The sequence below is a fragment of the Ogataea haglerorum genome, assembly GCF_019207285.1.
Source record: "Ogataea haglerorum isolate 81-453-3 chromosome Unknown 81-453-3_NODE_21_length_93740_cov_93.718138, whole genome shotgun sequence".
NCBI classification, from domain to species: domain Eukaryota; kingdom Fungi; phylum Ascomycota; class Pichiomycetes; order Pichiales; family Pichiaceae; genus Ogataea; species Ogataea haglerorum.
Genome location: NW_025065171.1, coordinates 72,311 through 92,853, shown reverse-complemented (window position 1 = coordinate 92,853; position 20,543 = coordinate 72,311). Strand labels below are relative to the sequence as shown.

General features: G+C 42.8%; 13 protein-coding genes across 13 annotated transcripts; 8 read left to right on the top strand and 5 right to left on the bottom strand.

The window, feature by feature from the left end:
• Positions 1 to 485: 485 nt before the first annotated feature.
• On the top strand, positions 486 to 2,006 carry KL911_005333 (uncharacterized protein; the record flags this gene model as incomplete). Its single annotated transcript, XM_043200724.1, has 1 exon — positions 486 to 2,006. One exon carries the CDS (start codon positions 486 to 488, stop codon positions 2,004 to 2,006), a length of 1,521 nt encoding a protein of 506 aa, XP_043051973.1.
• Positions 2,007 to 2,983: 977 nt separating this feature from the next.
• On the top strand, positions 2,984 to 3,838 carry KL911_005332 (uncharacterized protein; the record flags this gene model as incomplete). The annotated part of the gene is made up of 1 exon (XM_043200723.1): positions 2,984 to 3,838. One exon carries the CDS (start codon positions 2,984 to 2,986, stop codon positions 3,836 to 3,838), a length of 855 nt encoding a protein of 284 aa, XP_043051972.1.
• Positions 3,839 to 4,957: 1,119 nt separating this feature from the next.
• Positions 4,958 to 6,607, bottom strand: KL911_005331 (uncharacterized protein; the record flags this gene model as incomplete). Its single annotated transcript, XM_043200722.1, has 1 exon — positions 4,958 to 6,607. One exon carries the CDS (start codon positions 6,605 to 6,607, stop codon positions 4,958 to 4,960), a length of 1,650 nt encoding a protein of 549 aa, XP_043051971.1.
• Positions 6,608 to 6,837: 230 nt separating this feature from the next.
• Positions 6,838 to 8,265, top strand: KL911_005330 (uncharacterized protein; the record flags this gene model as incomplete). Its single annotated transcript, XM_043200721.1, has 1 exon — positions 6,838 to 8,265. The coding sequence occupies one exon, from the start codon at positions 6,838 to 6,840 to the stop codon at positions 8,263 to 8,265; it is 1,428 nt and encodes a 475-aa protein (XP_043051970.1).
• A 277-nt stretch (positions 8,266 to 8,542) lies between these two features.
• KL911_005329 (uncharacterized protein) lies at positions 8,543 to 10,039 on the top strand (the record flags this gene model as incomplete). Its single annotated transcript, XM_043200719.1, has 1 exon — positions 8,543 to 10,039. One exon carries the CDS (start codon positions 8,543 to 8,545, stop codon positions 10,037 to 10,039), a length of 1,497 nt encoding a protein of 498 aa, XP_043051969.1.
• A 399-nt stretch (positions 10,040 to 10,438) lies between these two features.
• KL911_005328 (uncharacterized protein) lies at positions 10,439 to 11,185 on the top strand (the record flags this gene model as incomplete). The annotated part of the gene is made up of 1 exon (XM_043200718.1): positions 10,439 to 11,185. The coding sequence occupies one exon, from the start codon at positions 10,439 to 10,441 to the stop codon at positions 11,183 to 11,185; it is 747 nt and encodes a 248-aa protein (XP_043051968.1).
• Positions 11,186 to 11,514: 329 nt separating this feature from the next.
• Positions 11,515 to 12,186, bottom strand: KL911_005327 (uncharacterized protein; the record flags this gene model as incomplete). Its single annotated transcript, XM_043200717.1, has 1 exon — positions 11,515 to 12,186. One exon carries the CDS (start codon positions 12,184 to 12,186, stop codon positions 11,515 to 11,517), a length of 672 nt encoding a protein of 223 aa, XP_043051967.1.
• A 204-nt stretch (positions 12,187 to 12,390) lies between these two features.
• Positions 12,391 to 14,055, top strand: KL911_005326 (uncharacterized protein; the record flags this gene model as incomplete). Its single annotated transcript, XM_043200716.1, has 1 exon — positions 12,391 to 14,055. One exon carries the CDS (start codon positions 12,391 to 12,393, stop codon positions 14,053 to 14,055), a length of 1,665 nt encoding a protein of 554 aa, XP_043051966.1.
• A 6-nt stretch (positions 14,056 to 14,061) lies between these two features.
• On the bottom strand, positions 14,062 to 14,533 carry KL911_005325 (uncharacterized protein; the record flags this gene model as incomplete). The annotated part of the gene is made up of 2 exons (XM_043200715.1): positions 14,062 to 14,426; positions 14,521 to 14,533. The coding sequence occupies 2 exons, from the start codon at positions 14,531 to 14,533 to the stop codon at positions 14,062 to 14,064; spliced, it is 378 nt and encodes a 125-aa protein (XP_043051965.1).
• Positions 14,534 to 14,601: 68 nt separating this feature from the next.
• KL911_005324 (uncharacterized protein) lies at positions 14,602 to 15,549 on the top strand (the record flags this gene model as incomplete). Its single annotated transcript, XM_043200714.1, has 1 exon — positions 14,602 to 15,549. The coding sequence occupies one exon, from the start codon at positions 14,602 to 14,604 to the stop codon at positions 15,547 to 15,549; it is 948 nt and encodes a 315-aa protein (XP_043051964.1).
• A 1-nt stretch (position 15,550) lies between these two features.
• On the bottom strand, positions 15,551 to 16,657 carry KL911_005323 (uncharacterized protein; the record flags this gene model as incomplete). The annotated part of the gene is made up of 1 exon (XM_043200713.1): positions 15,551 to 16,657. One exon carries the CDS (start codon positions 16,655 to 16,657, stop codon positions 15,551 to 15,553), a length of 1,107 nt encoding a protein of 368 aa, XP_043051963.1.
• Positions 16,658 to 16,731: 74 nt separating this feature from the next.
• Positions 16,732 to 18,351, top strand: KL911_005322 (uncharacterized protein; the record flags this gene model as incomplete). Its single annotated transcript, XM_043200712.1, has 1 exon — positions 16,732 to 18,351. The coding sequence occupies one exon, from the start codon at positions 16,732 to 16,734 to the stop codon at positions 18,349 to 18,351; it is 1,620 nt and encodes a 539-aa protein (XP_043051962.1).
• A 39-nt stretch (positions 18,352 to 18,390) lies between these two features.
• KL911_005321 (uncharacterized protein) lies at positions 18,391 to 19,305 on the bottom strand (the record flags this gene model as incomplete). The annotated part of the gene is made up of 1 exon (XM_043200711.1): positions 18,391 to 19,305. The coding sequence occupies one exon, from the start codon at positions 19,303 to 19,305 to the stop codon at positions 18,391 to 18,393; it is 915 nt and encodes a 304-aa protein (XP_043051961.1).
• Positions 19,306 to 20,543: the final 1,238 nt, after the last annotated feature.

Below are 20,543 nucleotides of genomic sequence, written 5' to 3'. Positions count from 1 at the left end.
TTTCGTGCAGAGGCACCTACGCAGTTACCCGGTCTTGTTTCCAAATAACCTTCTACATCTAATATACTCTTTGGCCAACATCGTATGACCTGTAGTCCAGGTTCCTTTTTCAAGATCGGATCGCGATCAAGTGACTATGGAATAATGAGAAATCTCGGGTGGCTTCTTTGAACCGAGTCAGGTCGATTCCAAATCATAGCGACTCTTCGGGAGCTGCTTTTTTCTTATCGTAAGCTGGATCATTTGACGCTGGTTTAGATAAGACTTGGTAGAATCCAAGACTAGAAATTTTCCTTTTTGCAAAAATGGTCAAAGGTCCGATATCTCACTTTGATTTCTGCTGCTTACTTTGAACTATTTTTTTATCGTATCTCCTTTCGCTCGGTGAGGGTAACTTTATCCGCCGCATCTTTTTCTTATCCGCGATAATGAGCAATATTTACTTTGAGGTACTGTGTGAAATTTTGATCCGATTTATTTAATTAATGTCGAAAATCTGGATGAAAGATGATACAGACCCGGTTTTATCGACCGTGATATCGCTAGAAGATAAAGTTATCCACGTGAATGAAAAGGATCTTGACGACGCCGCAAAATACACAGGCCTCGCAGAAGACTACACCTTAGATCCTCAATATGAAAAGAAGTTCGTCAGAAAAATCGACTTGTATATCTTACCAATAGTTGCAACTTTGATGTCCTGTCAGCTTATGGACAAGACCACAAACTCCTATGCGGCAGTCATGGGGCTCCGAACAGATCTTCATATGAGCTCAAAAGAGTATAGTTGGGTCGGATCATCTTTTTATCTTGGCTATTTGGTTTTTGAATATCCAGCTGGGCTGGCCTTACAAAAACTTCCTTTGTCAAAAACTTTATCAGCGGCAGTGGTTACCTGGGGCGCTGTGCTAATGTGCCACGCTGCATGCCAGTCTGCAGCAACGTTCCTTCTCTGTCGTACACTTCTAGGAGTATTTGAAGGATTTATGAATCCAGCATACATCTTGCTCACCTCCCAATGGTACAAGAAGGAGGAACAATTTATGAGGACTTGTGTTTGGTACGGCTCCCAAGGATTGGGAACTTTACTTGGTGCAGCAATTGCTTACGGGCTTAAAGTTCACAGAGACGGAGAACACTCGTTTGCCACATGGAGATTGTTCTACATAATTACTGGCCTGATCACAATTTTCCTTGGAGTTGTCTCTATGCTTCATATTCCAGACCTTCCAGTGGAAGCTTGGTTCTTGAATGAAGAGGACAAACGATGTTGTGTTGAAAGAGCTCGGCACAATCAACAAGGTTTTGGAAACCACCGATTGAAAATGCCTCAATTAAAGGAAGCCGCTCTTGATCCCACAACGTACCTAATTTTTATCTATGCCATGACTTACGCTATTCCAAATGGTGGCGTCAACAATTTCGGAACGATATTACTTAACTCAGACTTCGGATTCAGCACGACCGACTCAATACTGATGAACATGCCTGGTGGAGGCATCGATGTTATCATCCCTCCTTTAGTGGCTATCATCAACCATAAGTTCTTGAAGGACAAGCGACTCATCTCTATGATACTGATTAACCTTCTTTGCGTGCTTGGTACCTGTCTTCTTATCTTTACAGGCCCTAGGGGTTCTAGACTCGCGGGATACTATATGATATATACGTCAACCACTTGTATGGCGGGAATAGCGTCTATTGTTTCATCCAATGTGGCTGGCCACTCGAAAAAAGTTGCTGTCAGTACTGTTTTTCTCATTGGATACTGTGCTGGGAATATGATTGGGCCCCAGACATTTGTTGAGGCTCAGGCTCCAAATTATATTGGTGCTAAGACCGCAATGCTCGTGTGTTACTCTGTTGGAGCATTCGCTATGGCGGCTATGTACGTGATTTACTACGCGAGAAATCGCAAGCGTGGAGAACTATCAGCTGAAAGTGGTGATCTTGCTTTTGCGGATCTGACGGACAAGCAAAATCCAGATTTCAGATACGAACTTTAAATAAAGCTCCTTTTATTTTTTGCTCTATCCCGTACGCTTTTTTCAAACACTGAAGCCCCTAATTACTTTGAATGTGATACCCCTCTTTGTGGCCTGCCTTCGATGGGAAATACAGTATTTTCTGCTCTGTTTTCTATCAGCATATCATTCAGAACCTCATTAAAGCACGCATCCGATATAGGAAGCTGCGAGTTGATCGATTTCCTAAAAGAATCTTAAGAGACCTCGCTCCGAGCAGATCTCATCCACCAACTGGAAGGAGAATTTCTCTTCGAACTGTCTGCTTTTCAGAAATGCGTCTTCTTGAATGATACGGGGTCGTTGCCTCCACTAATGCTGTCGCATTCGAAAACTTGACTGTGCTCTCAGCAGCGGTAAAATCGCCAAGGTCTGAAAAGGTGCACCTGCGCTAATCTACCTACACAGTTGTTGACTCTACCGGTATACAGTTTTGTTTTGGACTTTGCCACAATTGCGTCCACGTGCTGGCCGCTCCTGGAGAGGACAAGCTAAAAGATTAGTTCCAATGTCAGCCTGAGGACATTAACCGAGTGGGCTAAAACTTATATGTTTGGTAATAGGAATGATTTGAACTGTGGACTATTAAAGATTGATTAGATTTTTCAAGATCGATTACGCTTGGGCCAATCAAGGTTCCACCTTGAAACAGCTGTATTACACTTTGATAGACTTTGCTTCATTGCATGAGCTCATACTGCACATTTGGCTGCGGAGTTTGTTCTCGATATTGAGAATCTCCCAAGAACGGTAATTTAAGCTACTTTGTGGGGTAAGATATTTTTCTCGGCTAAAACACTGACCCTATTTACCCCCCTTGGAAACTCGTTGGGCCAGTAAACTGAGAAAACTTAGCCTCACCGACTACGGAGTGCTCAAAATGGCGCTCCTCTATCATGATGGAGATTTTTAAATGCATTATAAATACGGCTCTAGTTGACAATTTTTTCAAGTCCCAGATGACAATACCTACTACTACTGTGGAAACTGCAAGCACTTTTGAGGGAAAGTTTGTTAATCCTCCAGGAGCAGCCTTGGCGCCTAATGTTCTGGATCTTTTCTCATTGAAAAACAAGATCTGCGTTGTAACCGGAGCTGGTAGAGGAATTGGCTACCACATCGCAGAAGCTTACGCGCAAGCCGGTGGACGTCTAGCTGTTTGGGACTATGAGAAGCCAGTAAAGGCAGCAGCCAAGATCTCTGAGAGTACTGGTGCAGAAACAAGAGCTTATGGATGTGATGTCGGCGATCAGCAGAAGGTAAAAGAAACTGTCAACCAAATAGTTAAGGATTTTGGAACTATTGATGTCTTTGTTGCGAATGCTGGTGTCCATATTGTTACAGACGGAGTCATTGATACTTTGGATGAAGACGGGTCGAGATGGTCTAAAGTTATGAACGTTAATCTCAATGGAGTCTACTATTGTTCCAAAGCAGTTGGGAGAGTATTTAAAGAACGGGGGTCGGGATCGTTGATTTTTACCGGATCCATGTCAGGTCATATTGTGAATACACCAATTCATCACGCTGCCTATAACACAAGCAAAGCGGGGGTTATCCACTTTGCGAAGTGTCTCGCTATGGAATTTAAAGATTTTGCCCGAGTTAATACAGTTTCCCCCGGATATATTGATTCTGGAATCAATAACCATGTGGACCCCGCTCTACGTCAAACATGGCAAAAGGAGATCCCTCTTGGAAGGGAGGGATATCCTCGGGAACTGATTGGTGCTTACCTCTATTTTGCTTCGGATGCATCTACATATGCCACTGGGTCGGACTTGGTTGTTGATGGTGGCTACACCATTCATTAGGATTTGCGGCCATGGCGAAGCTCTTACCTCCCCGCTTACATACTGGTTTATGGCTTTTGTGTTTAATAGTCTCATCAGAAAACGAGTAGGTTTCTGTGATTCAAATAGAACCCGGAACAATCAGGTTTTTGCCAGATCACAGTTGAGGCTGCATCTCCTGAGGTCTGTCTTACTATACCTCAGAAACCTACTTAGGTTGCCCAGATCAACAGATAAGGCCGGTCAGCAAGAATTAAGCTCCAGTCGGCCGACAAAAACTAATGTGCCTCGTGAATTCTGAAACTTTGCCAATCTGATAAGCATGGCTCCATCGTCAAATGAAGATCTACAACTATTTCGCATTGTTATAGCGAATTTGGGAAATGCGTCCTCGGGATTGTCTTGCCTAATTCAAGATATTTCCAATTACCGTTGAGCTTTGTTGTAGAAATGTCCACACGAAAGACGTACCGAGTTCTGTAAGTCACAAACTTGGCGACACAATCAATTAAATGCAGAAATGGCCCACCTCATTAGACAGAGGGTGATTGCTTTATTCAATACCGATTAATACATCTCTATCAAGTGGAAAACAATTAGAGAATAAGCCGGAAACTTCGTGCGATTTCGATCAAAAGCTTTATCGTCCCAGTATTTGAGTGCCTTGCAGGCGCAGTTGTCGCTTCTCTTTTAGACCGTTTCGCGTTCCTCAGACAGTACCCCATTATCTGAAATGCGTGTCACTCGTCATCCGCTCAAAGTTCAACTTCTTCAAGAGCTGGTTCGACCAGTACGCATACTTCCAAGTACTGCAGTATCACCGTCATACAATTTTTTAAAAGAGTGACAGTGGTACCATGAAATATACTTTCCCAAGTCCTGATGTGATGCCGAACCCGATATCCTTGCTGGAGCAGTTGGTACCCCCTGAATTCGGGTGCCATTGGCGGCCTCACTTGTGGTGCAATTGGTAGAGCTGCCAAAGCTGGCTACCTTTGACTACAGCTCGCACGAAGTTTTTCTTGTATGCCAACGACTTCGTCAATGGGGACGCAACGTATATGATCAGGTTACATCTGCCATTTGAGACGCCACTTACAAATAAAACTGTCGAACTAATAAATAATTAAATGTCTATAATTATACCTCACCTGCATCGTCATTTCGGTCCTTGCTGCCATCCGGTATTATCAAGTTCAAAAAGCAGACGATTATAGCTCCAAAAATAAACGGAGTTTCAACAATGAGGTCAATTCCTTCAAGGAATCCTGCCAAAGATTGATTTGAGCCACTGTAAGCCAGAATCTTGTCAAACCAAGACGAAACCACAGTTCCTGCAAAACCCCATCCAAGTCCACATGAGAGAATAAAGCGATTCCGTCTAGTCCACGGGACCGTTGAGAGAATTTTTATACCGGCAACACCAATAGTTCCGAAGAGAAATACCTGCATTCCACCAAACACTGGTAGGGGCAAAGCAGCAAAAGTAGCTGAGATTTTGGAGAAAATACCCATCAGAATCAACAAGACAGCCGCAACCCATCCTGCCTTTCTCGAAGCACATCCAGTGAGCAGGATGACTCCGTTGTTAGCGGCCTGAGAGACCATAGGAATCCCTCCGCCAACGGAAGCCAATAGACTGCCTAATGCATCGCACATTATTCCCCCTTGAATACGAGACTGGAATTCGACTCCAGATGTTTTTTCGTGACTTGCCTCCGCTGTAGCAAGAATATCAGGTATGCAACTGATACCTTCGACAATAAACATAAGCAAATGCGCAAGAATTAAAGACCCATCCACTGAATAGGTATAATTTTTGGTCCAAAGGAAATCTGCTGCAGGAGCGGCATGGATTCCTGACGCATCCCAGTAACCACAGGCTGCTGATATGATGCATCCTATGATAAGTCCCAAAATAATTGATGAACTTTTCATAATTGGAGATCCAACAAGGTTGATAATGACGATGGATATGAAAGTAGAAAATCCCAGTCCAATGTATGGACGAGATCCCCACTCAAAGTTGTGAGAGCCGGTGCTGCATCCTCCGCCATATTGCAAACAGTTACTGCCCCCTCCCCAGTTTTTCATACCGTTTCCAGAGAGATATACAGCAAGTAGAAGAAGAAGCGTACCGGTGACCATACTCGGGAAAATTCTCTTGAGGATTCTAGGTGGAACAAATGCTAAAAGAACTTGGATCCACACAGTGCACAACATCGAGCCAAGAAATGCTCCAAATGCATCTGGGCAAGGAAGATTGGTTCCATCAGAAGCTATAGGACAAGTCCCTTTTGAGTAACGGATCGAAGAATATGAGTATGCAATACCGACGATATCAAAGGTAGGCCCCACCACTGACAGAAGTCCCGTACCAACGTAGTAAGGCGTTTTATATATGTGAAACCTGGTGATTTGAGCGAATGTAGCAACTCCGGCAGTGATCAGCGTACAGGAAACAAGGTGCTGTGTTTGTTGGGCATCAAAATACAGCGCATCGCCCATTAGAAGCGGGACAGCGACGAGACTGCAGATTAACGTTAGACAATGCTGAAGGCCAAGTATAACAGCCAGCAATATTGGAATGTCATCATTTATTCCAAAATACGGTTGATCATAGTGTTTGAATTTTCTGTTGAAAGGCCAGATTGCAGGAGTAAAGAGGAAAGCGTAATCATAATCACCCAGCCATCCGTCGCGAGTGGTGAACTTTCTATAAAGATTTTTCAGTCTATTCTGCTCACAATCAGTAATCTCCAAAGCATGCGAGCTTTTCGAATCAGACATCTGGAGACAAGATCTAAGTTCAGGAGGTTTGGGTCGTTTGCCGAAATTTATAATAAAGCAGTTTGATTTCGAGTATTGATTTCATCACCGACTCGTGCCGACTCGGGCCGCCGACAACTGATAAGAAAAAGTTTATGCATCCTGCAAGATATGGAAACCAAAATTTTTTTTTTTGCAAAAGCTGATAGTGATAAAATCTTTCCTCGGCGACCATAAGCATCTACTACAAAATGTTGCAATCAAAGGCCTTGCAAACGATTGGGTTTACGGTTTATTATGGGATGCTTGTTCACACCCCTAATTTTGGTGACCTCGAGGTGATTCCAAACGCAAGGATAGGTGTCGACAGTCGCGGAATCATAATATACATAGCTACAGGGCCTTTGATGACGACTATCGAAGGTGAAGCTCAAAGTTATGATCCCTCTGTACAAAGCATCAGTGTTGTTGACATCTCTACCTTTGGATTCAAGAAGTTTTTTATTCCTGGGTTCATAGACACTCATATTCACGCTCCCCAGTTTCCCAATTGTGGAGTTTTTGGTAACTCTACGCTGTTCTCCTGGTTGACTAAGTATACATATCCAGTAGAGATGGCATTGGAGGACCCCTTGAAGGCAACGGACGTTTACGATAGAGTTGTTCAAAAAACACTTTCCAATGGGACTACTTTTTGTGCATACTACGCAACTATTCATACAACTGCAACTAATATCTTGGCTGACTGTGCTTTCAAACATGGCCAGCGGGCATACATCGGGAGAAGCTGTATGGATTGTGCGAAGAAAGAATACACAGATCACGGCCTAGAAGACGGAATGCAGTCGACGAGGACGGTAATTGAGCACGTGAAAAAGATTGACCCAGACTACAGCTTAATTAAACCAATATTGAGTCCACGGAACGCCAATAAGTGCTCACCGGACTTCATGCTTTGGCTTGCAGAACAAAGCCGTGAACAAAACCTTCCAATTCAAGCACATCTTAGTGAGACTGAGGACGAAGTTGAGCAAATTTTGAAGATGTTTCCTAACTGCAAAACCTATACCGAGATATACGACTCGCACAAGCTCCTCACCGAAAACACCATTCTAGGACACTGTATTTTTTTGGAAACTGAAGAGCTGAAGCTTATCAATGAGCGAAAGAGCTCTATTTCACATTGTCCAACGTCTAATAGCTGTCTCACGTCGGGAGAAGCCAGACTGAGATGGATAATTGACAGCGGATCAAAAGTTGGCCTCGGCACGGACATCTCAGGTGGATTTTCTCCATCGATGCTCACTACAGCGAGACATGCAGTCCTTGTATCTCGACATGTCGCCATGAAAACCAAATCTGACCACGATAAGATTTCAGTCAACGAATCACTCTACCTAGCGACCCTAGGGGGAGCAAAGGTGATTGGTATGGACCGAGAGTTTGGATCGTTTGCTGTGGGGAAAAAGTGGGATTGTCAGCTAATAGACTTAGACACCGAAGGATCTCCTGTTGACCTTTTTGACTTCCTAAACCCATCCAATGAAGGATTACTCTCTGGAGACCCATCACATATTTCCAAATTCCAGGATCTCATTGACAAATGGGTTTTTAATGGAGATGATAGAAATGTAAGAAAAGTATACGTTAATGGTCGATGTGTACTTGACAAAGATTGATCTAAGCGGAATTAATAGACTTAGCGAGTGTTTAAATAAAAAATGTAAGCAAGAGATCCGCCTGGCAAATGCATTATCTTATGTGCCATACAGTTGAAATTCAATTCAGAAAATCCCATGCATAGAGCGGCGGTTAAAATCTGCTGTCCATTTAAAGCTTTCACAACAAGTGCAGAATTTTCAGAGACGTCAATATCCAAAAAGTTCAGATAAGACGTGCATGAAACGCATTGCCGTGTCAGGGGAGATAATATAAATCTCGAACAAAAACTGGATTATGCCAGAATTTGGAATGCCAACTCTCAAGGACAACACAGTTGAGGAGGTCAAATCAATCGTTCAAGAGGGGGAAGTTGTAGAGGTGCGTGAGGGGGCCAAAGTGCTCGATCATAAGCTCGAAAGAAGAATTTGCCGGAAGTTCGACTACCGGATTCTACCTTTGACAGCCTTGATGTACCTTTTCAATTCCTTGGACAAATCCAACATATCTAATGCCAAAACGAACGGTATTGATGATGATCTCCACATTGTCGGACAGCAGTGGAACACTATGCTATCCATCTTTTATATTCCTTTCGTCCTCTGTGCCTTTCCTCTTTCCTTACTAATTAAAAAGTATAATGCAGCCAACGTGATTCCAATTATGATGTTCAGCTTTGGAAGCATTACATTGCTCCTTGTTTCAGCTTTTGATTACGGGTCACTAGTTGCAGGTAGGTGGTTCCTGGGAATGTGTGAGTCTGCCTTTTTTCCAGGTATTGTTTACTATTTGAGTACATTCTACCGCAGAGCAGAACTGGCCAGAAGACTTTCCATTTTCTACGGTGCCTTCAACATTGCTAACGCATTCTCCGGCCTGCTATCCTACGGTGTATTTCAAATCAAAAGTTCGCGTCTTCACGGTTGGCAAATCCTGTTCCTGATTGAAGGAGCGTTGACAGTTGCATTTTCTGTAGTTGCGTTTCTGTACCTGCCAAGATCCGTTCAACAAGTCAAGTTCTTGACAGAAGAAGAGAGAGAATGTGCTGTTTGGAGAATATCGACTGATTCGAGTTCCATGGTTGGAGACAAACTATCAATTAAAGATTCTCTGAAAGTGTTTAAACATCCCGTTGCAATCATGTGGATGTTCCAAGAAATTTGCATAGGTGTTCCATTGAACTCCTACAGCAACTGGTTCCCGCAAATTGTCCAGTCCCTTGGTCACGGGACTGTTATCACGAATCTCTACACAGTTGCTCCAAATGTCTGGGGTGCTATTTCCCTTATGGTATTGTGTTTTGCTTCTGACTACACTAGCACTCGTTCCTTATTTGTTGGAATTGCTGTTGCATCCACACTTATTGGATTCGTTGTCTTCGGAGCGATCGACTCCGCGACCCATACGGGTGTTGCTTATTTCTCTTGCTTTCTGATGACTACTGGTGTCTCTGCTTCTTCAGTGTTGACGTCCACCTGGTACAACAATAACACACCTAACGAAAACAGAAGAATGGTTATATCGGCTATTGGCATTCCTCTTGCCAACGCCTCTGGACTGATTGCTAGTAACATATTCAGGGCCAAGGATGCTCCAAAATATATTCCTGCACTGGGAATCACCGCAGCTTTTGGAGGTGCGGCACTTATCACAATTGTATTAATCAGTATCTACATGGTGATCGATAACAAGCATCGAAATAAGGCACAGGGCACAAAGTTGACCTTCAGAGACGTTCCAACATATCTGCTGGCAGAAGGGCCATCCAATCCTAGCTATAGATGGATGTACTAAGAAGAGTAAAAATCAGCTTTTAAATTTTAGTGATTTTGAGTCATCGGAGCGTAACCTAAAACGATAAGGCGAACAACAGTTTGAAGGCCACGCATTTCAGAGGCAGACTAGGTATCCAATTGCTTCCACGTAGGAGCAGCCTATTTTGTATGTAATAATCTTATTTGCTTTTCGTCTCAAAGCTATTGCTACATCCAAAATTGCGTTGCTTTTTCTGAGTATGGGGCCCAAGCAATTTATACTTGTAGTTTTGCGGCTCGCCAAAGAGCAAACAACTTACACTGTTTGAGGCAGCCCCTAATAACGGGTAAATTTAAATCATCAAGGCATATGGGTCTCATTGCGGCTCTCCTAGTATAAAATAGAACAGATATCTTACCTTTGCCTGTCAACTAAAAAATGGATAAAACCGTATACCTTGTTGTTGGCGCCTCAAGAGGCCTTGGTTACGAAATTGCTAACCAATTGAGCTCAAAGAACTCAAACTATGTCATCACCACTTACAGATCAGTGGAGAACTCGGGCCAATTGCTCAGTCTCGCCGAAAAACCAAATGTTGAAGCTATCCAGCTCGACATTGCAGCACAATACTCAATTGATAATCTACCGCACGAGATAAGAAAGTTCACGGATGCAATTGATATTGCCATAATCAGTGCTGGAATAGCAGAGTCGTTCGGTAGCGTCTTAGAATGCAGCAGAGATATTTGGCTTGAGCATTACACCACTAATGCGCTAGGTCCAATCTTGGTCTATCAAAAGATTCATCCCTTCATGCTGACAAAGTTTACCAGAAAAGTATTCTTCATTTCATGTGCTGCAGGTTCCGCTCAAACGTTGCTGTCTATTCCTTTCGGTGCTTATGGACAATCTAAGGCAGCTTTGAACTACTCCGTTAAAAAGCTAAGCGAGGAGCAGCACAGCAATCACTTTACCATTGTGGCGATCCATCCGGGAACTATTTTGACAGAAAATGTCAAAGAAAAACTCAAGTTTGGAGACATTGATGTCAAAAATAAGATACAATTCAAGACTGTATTGCCTGCTTTAGCTGCAGAACAAGTTCTTGTCGCAGTCGATATTTTGGGTGAACAAAGCAACGGCAGGTTCGTGAAGGCTGATGATTTGCTTGACATTCCATTTTAAGTGTTATTTTCCGTATGGCTAAAATATACTAGACTACTAGTCAAATAATAAAACATTCTCGAGACAGGAAAAAATAAGATTCAAAAAAAATGTGGGCTAAGAGGTTCGAACTCTTGCTTCTTAACGAAATCACGACCTGAACGTGACGCCTTAACCACTCGGCCAAACCCACTGCTTGTTAAAAAAGAAGATCATCAGCCATTTTTGTTTATACTAAAGAAGTCTATCTTCTCAAATGGAAACTTCAGCCAAGTTGCAGAATAAAATTTAAAAACCTATATTTTTAATACAAAGAATCCAACTTTGATCACAATAACTACAGAATAACGCTATATTGAACTTTCCTTCAGTGTGTTGAGCTTCTTCACTACTTTCGCAGGAACTCCTAAGACTAGGGTGTTGCTTTCCACATCTTTTGTCACAACAGCTCCCGCGCCAACTACGACATTATCTCCTAGAGTAACACCGGGCAAAATAACACAGTTGGCTCCAAGCCAGCAGTGGTCCCCAATTTTGATTGGCAGGCCAAACTCTTGGCCTTCTGCCCTATAATTTACATCCAATGGATGGCCAGCTGTGCATAACGTAACGTTGGGACCAAGCAGACAATTGTCACCAATTAAAATCAGAGAGACGTCTAAAAACGAAGCATTGTAGTTGGCGTAGAAGTTGTCTCCCACAACTATGTTGTAGCCATAATCACAGTTGAAGGGAGATTCCACAGAGCAGTTTGCGCCAGTTTTGCCAAATAATTTTTGGATAAATTCAGCCTTTTTTTTTTTCCACTCCTCGAGAGAATTGAAGTCTCTCCGACGAATATTGGCGAAGTCAACAGACAAGTCGGAGGAGATCGCCCTTCCGTCTTCTAGCAATGGATCCATCGGATCATACAACATTCCAGAGATCATCTTATTGTACTCTGGAGTGTCTGGAACATAACGCAAGTTGTTACGAGCATACTTTAAGAGTTCATGATCTAATTCTGATCTTGCAGTAACCATTATGCTAGCAGTTTGGTATTGGTCGAAAAAATGAAGTCTTCAAAGCCAAGATCTGTAGACACTAATACACGTAAAAATGAATGAGATCTCTCAGATTGCTCTTTATTGATGATGGCTCAGCGTCTTTTGTGGTAAATAAGGCTGACTGCTTACGTCACGGTCGACCACTGAAAATATTTCCATGAAAAAATAAACACTAAAACTATGTATAATAGCAAGTCCTACACACCTCCGTCGCACGAATCGCATAATGGCAACGAGATGCCAATTGTGACGCCAGTGCGTGTCATGCCTCTAGAGCCTGTGGCTTCCAGAGACCAGGAGATGCGCTTTTTAGAGACCAATAGACAGCTCAAAAACGATGTATACAGCTACTACAATGTGTCTGGCACGAACTACAAGGGACCTCCTGAGGTTGAACGAATCCAATTAGCGTTTGAATCTGGTATTGACGAAGAAATTGATTATTATCTGGGACACCTTGTCTTCATTTCCAAGGATAATCCCGAACTTCTGAAGTTCAAAAGCGGTTTTGCGTTTTTGATTGATCCTCTATCACATTTCTTTGATTGCAAAGTTTTCGATCCCCATGCTGTAAATGGGGACATCAATAGATCTCTTGATGCCGCTTTGATAATCCGCAATACTGTTCAAGACATTGATAACTCGCAAGTCATTTCAATGAATTTCAAGATCAAGGAGGTTCTCATGAAAATTGTGAACCATCGAGTTATCTTGGATAATTGTTTTACCAGCGAATCTTACGACCAACTCAAAGAGCTTCTCAGGTATTCAATGGATATCATCGAGGCCATCTCTTCATATTTAGCGCCTGCCCCACTGGACGATCCGATGTTTATATCTCTCACAAACCTTCTGCAAACTGTGCAAGATCGATCTGTGATAATCACGGCACTCAGATCATTGAGCAGACTCATGTACAACACTAGAAAAGAAGGCGACGCCGCTGATCATCTAGACGACGAGCTTGTCGACCGCGTGGTCTCATACCTTGCTTTTGCCGTGAATGAGGACAATGACAACGATGAGTTGCTCATCACGGCGTTGGACTTTTTATACCAGTTTATTCTGCCAGGACGGTCGGCGAAACTTCTAAAGAACCCAATTAATTGCTTTGTCTTGCAAACTTTCCTTCCAAGACTGCTAACTTACAAACAAAAGTACAAAACTGAATTTACGCAGGAAATGCCAATGTTGAAGCTTGCAAAAAGATCAAAGGGAGAGAGTCCCACAAATCCGCCTCTTTTACCAGAAAATCTGATAACTGCTCTGAACAACCTTCCAGAACCTAGTAGAGCCACAGCTTGGATGAGATGTTCATATAAGGCGACTGAGGAAGGAGACGTGACACAAATTTCCCTATGGAGATCATATGAAGCACAATTCCAAAAGTACTCTTCAGCAGGATCAAACTTGCGTTTGCTTCCTGCCGTCGATTTTATAAAAAATGTACAACATGCGTTCCCCAATTCCAATGCAATGGTATTGACTTTACCTGACGGAACACGAAAATTCATCATTAAAGGAATCGAACCGAGATCTGTGCCTGTGGATATTGACCAGGGCAAGGTTGAGGCACTCACAGATAGAGCTTCTGCCTCAGATCGTGGCGGAAGTTCAAAGAACAACATGCAGGAACCATATCATCCAGTACAATACAATTTCAACGATAACTTGGCCTTGACGGAAATAAATACCTCTGCTAGCTTACTAATTACTGAGCTTATGTCGACGAAAAAAGGCCAGGACCTCTTTATTGGACAGAAAGAAAAGTTGCTAGACAGCGTGCTGAAGGTTCCAAGGCTTCTGCCTTACATCCACGAAGCGCTTCAAAAACTTGACTATTAATATATATTATTGCTTCTTTTCTCTTTCCATGATTTTGGCTCTAAGTATGCTATCGACGCGTTCCAGAGCTTGTAGCTTTTCATTAATTAGCTGTGATAATTTTTTGGAATCTTCTGTCAGCTTCGTCAATCTGTTTTGAAAGAAAGCTAAAGCTTCTTCAGTGGTCTTCTCGATGTAGTAGCCAGTACCAACATCAATTAGAAATCTATTGCTATCTTTCACCTTCCCAGGAACATAGAGTGAAGAAGTCAATGGTACGAGGAGTTCTTTCCTATCATTTGCATTGATTCGTTGCACATTATCTCCACATTCCTGGTATTTAGCCTGTGCTGTTTTCAACGCTTGATAAGAAGTTTCCAAGTGCTCGAGCTCTCCATTCAGCTGGCGTTTAAATTGAAGGATTTGCTCGGGCTCTAGTTTCGTAAGATCAACTTCGACGTTAGCACACGCTTTCAAATTACGTACTCTTCTGGCTCATGGCAAGGTTTGGATTTTCTTGAAAAATATCTGTCGTGCGAGTTCAAAACTTTTCACTACATTACAAGCATGGAGACTGATTCGAGCTCGTTCGCCAGTATTCTGGCAAATGTCGCAAAAATGCGGCAGAGGGAGGGCGATGACAATTCGGGACAGGAGGAGACTGTGTCTTTTGTTTCATCAGAACCTGAAAGATCCAAATCGACCTTTGATCGAGTGATAGATGCGCCCTCTCTTCGTCCTGCCCAGAACGAAGCCTCGGTCAGAGTTCGTCCTACAAAAGACTTGTCGCCTCAGGTTGTTATTCGTGGATCTAATCAGGAGGATAAGCTTGTGGATTCAGCTAAATACACCACGCTCAAGAAGCAGACATTTAGTGCCATTCAAATCAATCAAAATCAAACCGGCAATCCTTTACTACAGTCACTGAAACAGGTACCATACGAGTTCAATGCCAAGGTGAAGGACGTTGACTACCTGATAAATTCACACTGTGTTGTTGTCTTCTTGTCGCTTCGTTATCACAAACTTCATCCGGAATACATCTACAACAAGATTAAAAAGATCACCTATAATGGGAACAATAGGCGGCTCAATCGTATTTTGATGGTCTTGGTGGACGTCGATAACTCAAACGATAGCATTCGTGAGCTGAATAAACTATGTCTATTCAATGAGCTCAATCTAGTGCTTGCATGGTCATTTCAGCAATGTGCTGACTATCTAACTTTTTTGAAACAATGCGAGCTAAATGTCGGTAACCAGCTCATCAAAGGAGCCGCAAAAGCTGATAGTATTGCCAGCGATGTTGATTACTATCAACGGATTGTGGATTTGATGACTACCATACGGTCTATTAACAAAACAGACTCCATCAAATTAATCTCCCGCTTCAAGACTTTCAAGAATCTCTGCGAAGAGGCGAACGAGTATAATCTGGAGGAGATTTCAGGTATGGGCCACAATAAGATCGAGAGACTACTTAAGGTCATCAATGATCCGTTTATCTACAAGTGAGTTATATGTCAAAAAATGTTTTCACATCGAGTTTCTTTGCGCGCGCATGAGGACGAGGTTTGGTTCGCTTTGAGAAAGTATTTGCCTCGGGGTCGGCAATACGAATATACTGAAATATCCGACGGCTAGGATTTGATGACTGGGATCTGCTCTTCCACAATTTTTTGAGCGACTCGCTACCTTCAATGTTCGACACTTTATAATCCATAATGATCTGTGAACTGCAATACTCTTTGCCCATGATCTGACGGAATTTCAGACCATCCGAAAGAACAGATAGCTTGGCATCTGTACTTTTGTTCCAGTGCGGATGTTTCACCACAATTTCAGTCTCAAAATACTGTAAGGGAGAATCCAGGATGCAATCGACATTTTCCAAATTGTTATGACTCAAGATTAGGCAGCAAAGGTTTTTCAAATTGCCATTTTTCATGCTAATGCTCCAGCTTTTAAGCATCTGGTCGTTTACATTTGCGTGAGAGACATTCAAGTATCTCAAGCTTGATAGGACATTTAGACAAAGATTTCTTTTTGTCAAATCAATCCCTTGTAATGATAACACAACCAAGCTCTCAAATTTCAGGTGATGTAGTTCAGAGAAAAGCGAACTTAATGAAACATGCTGGTAGAATGTTTCAAATCTGTGTTTGCGATTAATCGAGTTCAATTCAATAAAAACGCCACGTTTATAGTTGTCAAGATTTCGCCAGTTGGCTGGTATACGGTGACAGTAAAAGTCGTCTTTTTGTGCAAAATACTCCGCAAACAGCTCAAAAATAGCAGGGGTGTCTTTTTCGTATTTAAGAATAAAATGCCACACAGGCCGCCAAATATTCCAATTGGAGTTCGTTGCCTCTATGTGATAGCGCATGATACATTCAGCCCCATGAGCAATTTGACTAGAGCATAATCTCTTCAGTGATCCAGCTTCCTTAACTGGGGACTGCTTGCCCGGTAATGAGTTTCTATGGTTGTACGTTTGCGCCAGTTCCTGGTCCTCAAAAGTGAGGTCCTGCGCCCCTATTTGATAGTGTTTTAGCTTTCCAAATGAGAGATCATTGCTTGGAACCTTTAAATCAAGCTTCCTGCGCTTTCTTCCAAATCTCATTACCCCGACGCGTCGAATCTTGAAGTTTTTTTTGCCTAAAAAGTTTTACACCTGTAACTCCTTTATCTTTAACTATGAGCAATCCGGTCCTGCCTGCCGGCCTCCAAGGACGCGTGGTACCAAAGTTTATACATCGAACTTGGGCTAAGACCTTCTACTGCAAGCCCGAATACTATTTCCAGCCTCAAAGCATTGACGAAATCAAAGAGATAGTCAATTGTGCACGAAAGAATGGGCGCACCGTCATGACTGTTGGATCAGGTCACTCCCCCTCAAATTTGACTATGTCCAATGACTGGATCGTCAACCTGGACAAATTTAATAAAGTAATCGAGGAGAAACCTGGGCCTAATAGGATGTACACTGATTTCACCGTGGAGGCCGGTATTCGCATCTATCAGCTGAACGAAATATTAGCTACCAAAGGTCTGGCAATCCAAAATCTAGGATCCATCAGTGAGCAGTCTATTGCCGGTATTATTTCCACAGGTACACACGGATCTTCTCCTTTCCATGGACTAGTCTCGCAACAAGTCGTGGATATCACTATCGTCAATGGAGTTGGCGAACTCATTAAGTGCTCCCCAACTGAAAGGCCAGAACTATTCCGTGCTGCTTGTCTGTCACTTGGAAAAATTGGTTTGATTGCCTACGTGACCATACGTACGGTTCCGCGCTACCAGATCAAGTCGAGACAGGAGGTGATTACTTTTGACACATTGTTAGACAGATTTGATTCTATCTGGACAAGTGACGAGTTTGTTAGAGTTTGGTGGTTCCCATACACTCAAAGGTGCATTCTCTGGAGAGCATCCAAGTCTACGGAGCCAATTTCAAAACCACGCCCATCCTGGTATGGAACCAAGTTTGGAAGACTCTTTTACGAGTCTTTGCTTTGGATCTCCGTTCATGTCATGCCTCGCCTGACTCCATATGTTGAGAGATTTGTGTTCTCCAGACAGTATGGTCTTACTGAAACTTACGGAAAAGGCGACATTGCTGTTCAGGAATCTGTCGAAGGGTTGAACATGGACTGCTTGTTTTCGCAGTACGTTAACGAGTGGGCCGCTCCTCTAACCAACGGCCCAGAGATTCTTCGCTCTCTAGCTACCACCATCAATGAGGCCGCCAAGAATAACGATTTTTATGTCCATGCCCCTATTGAGGTGAGATGTTCCAATACTACATGCTCGAATTCCACTGCTGATCAAGATCTTTCTACCAGGACGACGACATCTCCAGGTCCCATCTATGGAAACCATTTGCGCCCATTGCTTGACAATACTCCTAGATTGAATTGGGCTCCACAAGAGAATGTTACAAACAGCCAGCTGACTCTTTATATCAATGCTACCATGTACAGGCCATTCTACACTTCTGTTCCTATTGGTAAGTGGTATGCCACTTTCGAAGAAACTATGGAGGCTGCTGGTGGAAAGCCACACTGGGCTAAGAACTTTATTGGCTCTGATGCTAGCAATTTCAACAATGATGGAGAGATGATTGGATTCAAAGATAAAATGGAAGAGTGGTTTGGAGAAGATCTCCAAACGTTCAGGAAAGTCAGACGTGAAGTGGATCCCGAAGGAGTGTTTTTGAGCGGTCTGGACTGGCTCAAAATGAATGGCATTGTGGAAGAGGATGAGATCGAAAAGATTGAAAAGTTGAAAACTTCGAAATCAGATATTGAGTAAATAGACACTTGCCTAATCTATAGAGTATATATCATCAAATCAGAAGCAGAACACCTGATCGTCTTGTTTGGAGTTGATCACTCCCTTTGGCCATCCCAGCTCTTCTGTATACTCAAGTATCTTTTGTCTCATTTCCAATGGACCGCAAACAAATACGCGTTTATCTGCCTCTGGAGCCGGAAGCTCTCTTTCGAGCAGTTCTTTCGTAATATATCCCTTCAATCCATCCCATTGCTTCTGGGGGTTATTAAGCAAGTAGATCACCTCAAAGTTTGGATACTTCTCAGCAAACTCATCGAGTTCTTCCTTCAGTAATATGTCATTTTCTGTCTCGTTGGCGTAGATCAGCTTCACCTTAGTCACGTCTGCAGGCGTAGTGATGATAGATCCAATGACTTGTAACATAGGAGTGATGCCCGATCCTCCCGCAATCATGGTGATATGGCTGGCCATGTTGGTTTGATACGACATACGGCCGACAGGACCCTTGAATTCCACCTGCTGTCCAGGGTATAGACCTGCAAATTTCCTCGACACTTTGCCATCAGGATAGGATTTCACCAGCAAATCAAAAAATCCTTCGTCGAACTGATTTGATATAGGTGTGTAGTAGCGCACGTACTCCTTCTCGTCGATGACAAACCTGCAAGCCAAGTGGTGACCAACCGGGATGTCTAGGGTGTCGGTCTCGTTTGGCAGCTTGAACCTGTAAATTGCAGAGTTCTTGGATATCACTGTTTTGTCTAGTAGTTCATATTTTTGGAAAGTGGTGCTGCTCAAGACAGGCTTTTTGAACCAGGCAATTGTGAATTGAACGGTGAAAAACACAACTAGAATTGCGATTGTGTGAGGGAGATAGTCATAGTTCAATATGCAGATACCCACAATGATCAGTGCTGTTGGAATGTATATACCATGCAACGGGGTTGCAGCTAGATTTTTGGGGTCGTTCATGGTTACAACTAACTCTAGTAAGTGCTTGGAATTTTTTTAGTTTGTTTTTATAAGAACGACCGATCCGTGAACATAGGCGAAAAAGAAAACCAACATGAATTAATCCCCAAAAAGAATCCTGGTTCGATATGCGCGCTGTAAATTTTGTAGCAGTAATATTGTTGAAAATACCTCATTATTGGGAGTTATGGCTCAAGTGCATGATACAGGTGCCCTCAATTCTGTAGCACCAGTCATTGCAATTGCAAGAGACGTCAAACAAGGTTTCAAATTTGTGCTCCATGTCGGTATTTGTTTCGGGAAGAATCAATGCATAGTAGGTAGCTTAAATAAACTATTAGCCGTACATGATTGATTCTAGAAAAGAGTACCAATAAGATCGAATATTTAATGAGTAAGAATGCTTGGAGCAGATCGCTGGGAGATTTATTGTTTACAGAACTCTGATATGTAAGCTTCAGCCCCAAAACCCTCGCCGTTAGGTGTTAAGACCGGGATTCGGACTAAATCCGAAATTCGCATCATGATGGAATATCAAATAGGTTGTCTCCCATGTAATTGAACTTGAGCTATGATGGACGATCCAGAATATAAGGAAAAGGACTGTCTGTCGAAAAAAAGCTCTGTTTCTGAACAATAGGCATGCGCTATATGCCAAGCTGGGAAACACAGATCTCATGACTGAGGATGCCTTGCCGGATGTCAGGTATCTTCATGAATAGTTTTCGAAATGTCGGCCGACGACAGTGTCGCGGTTCTGGTCCATGCCTCTTGACGACCACGAAGGTGATTCCAATTTCCCTGAGAAGAATACAAGGGATTGGGAAACTTCTCAAAGGGTAAGAATATTTAATATCTTGGGCTTTTCTACCAAGATTGGGACTCTCAGGTATGATTATTTCTCGCTTTCAACGAACATCATTCTCCTTAGCCCGTAACCTTAAGTACGTGCTATCGTTTCTCCATGAGACGATCCAGGAATTCTACGTGACGTCATCCAGGCTCTTTCTTATTTCAATCGGATGACTGGGAACAAGACAGACAATGTCAGCTTCGTTGTCGTCATTGTTCGATGCTAGGGCCTGGACTCAACCTATTTGCGTCCTTCGATCAGAATTTGTTGATTACTAGCCGTCATACGCTTTCTCCTTTTACGCCTACACGAACGTGATCACTGGCATGTTTATCAAGCTACTCGTTCTTTTGTGACTCTACTACAGCAACCACAGTTAACTGCG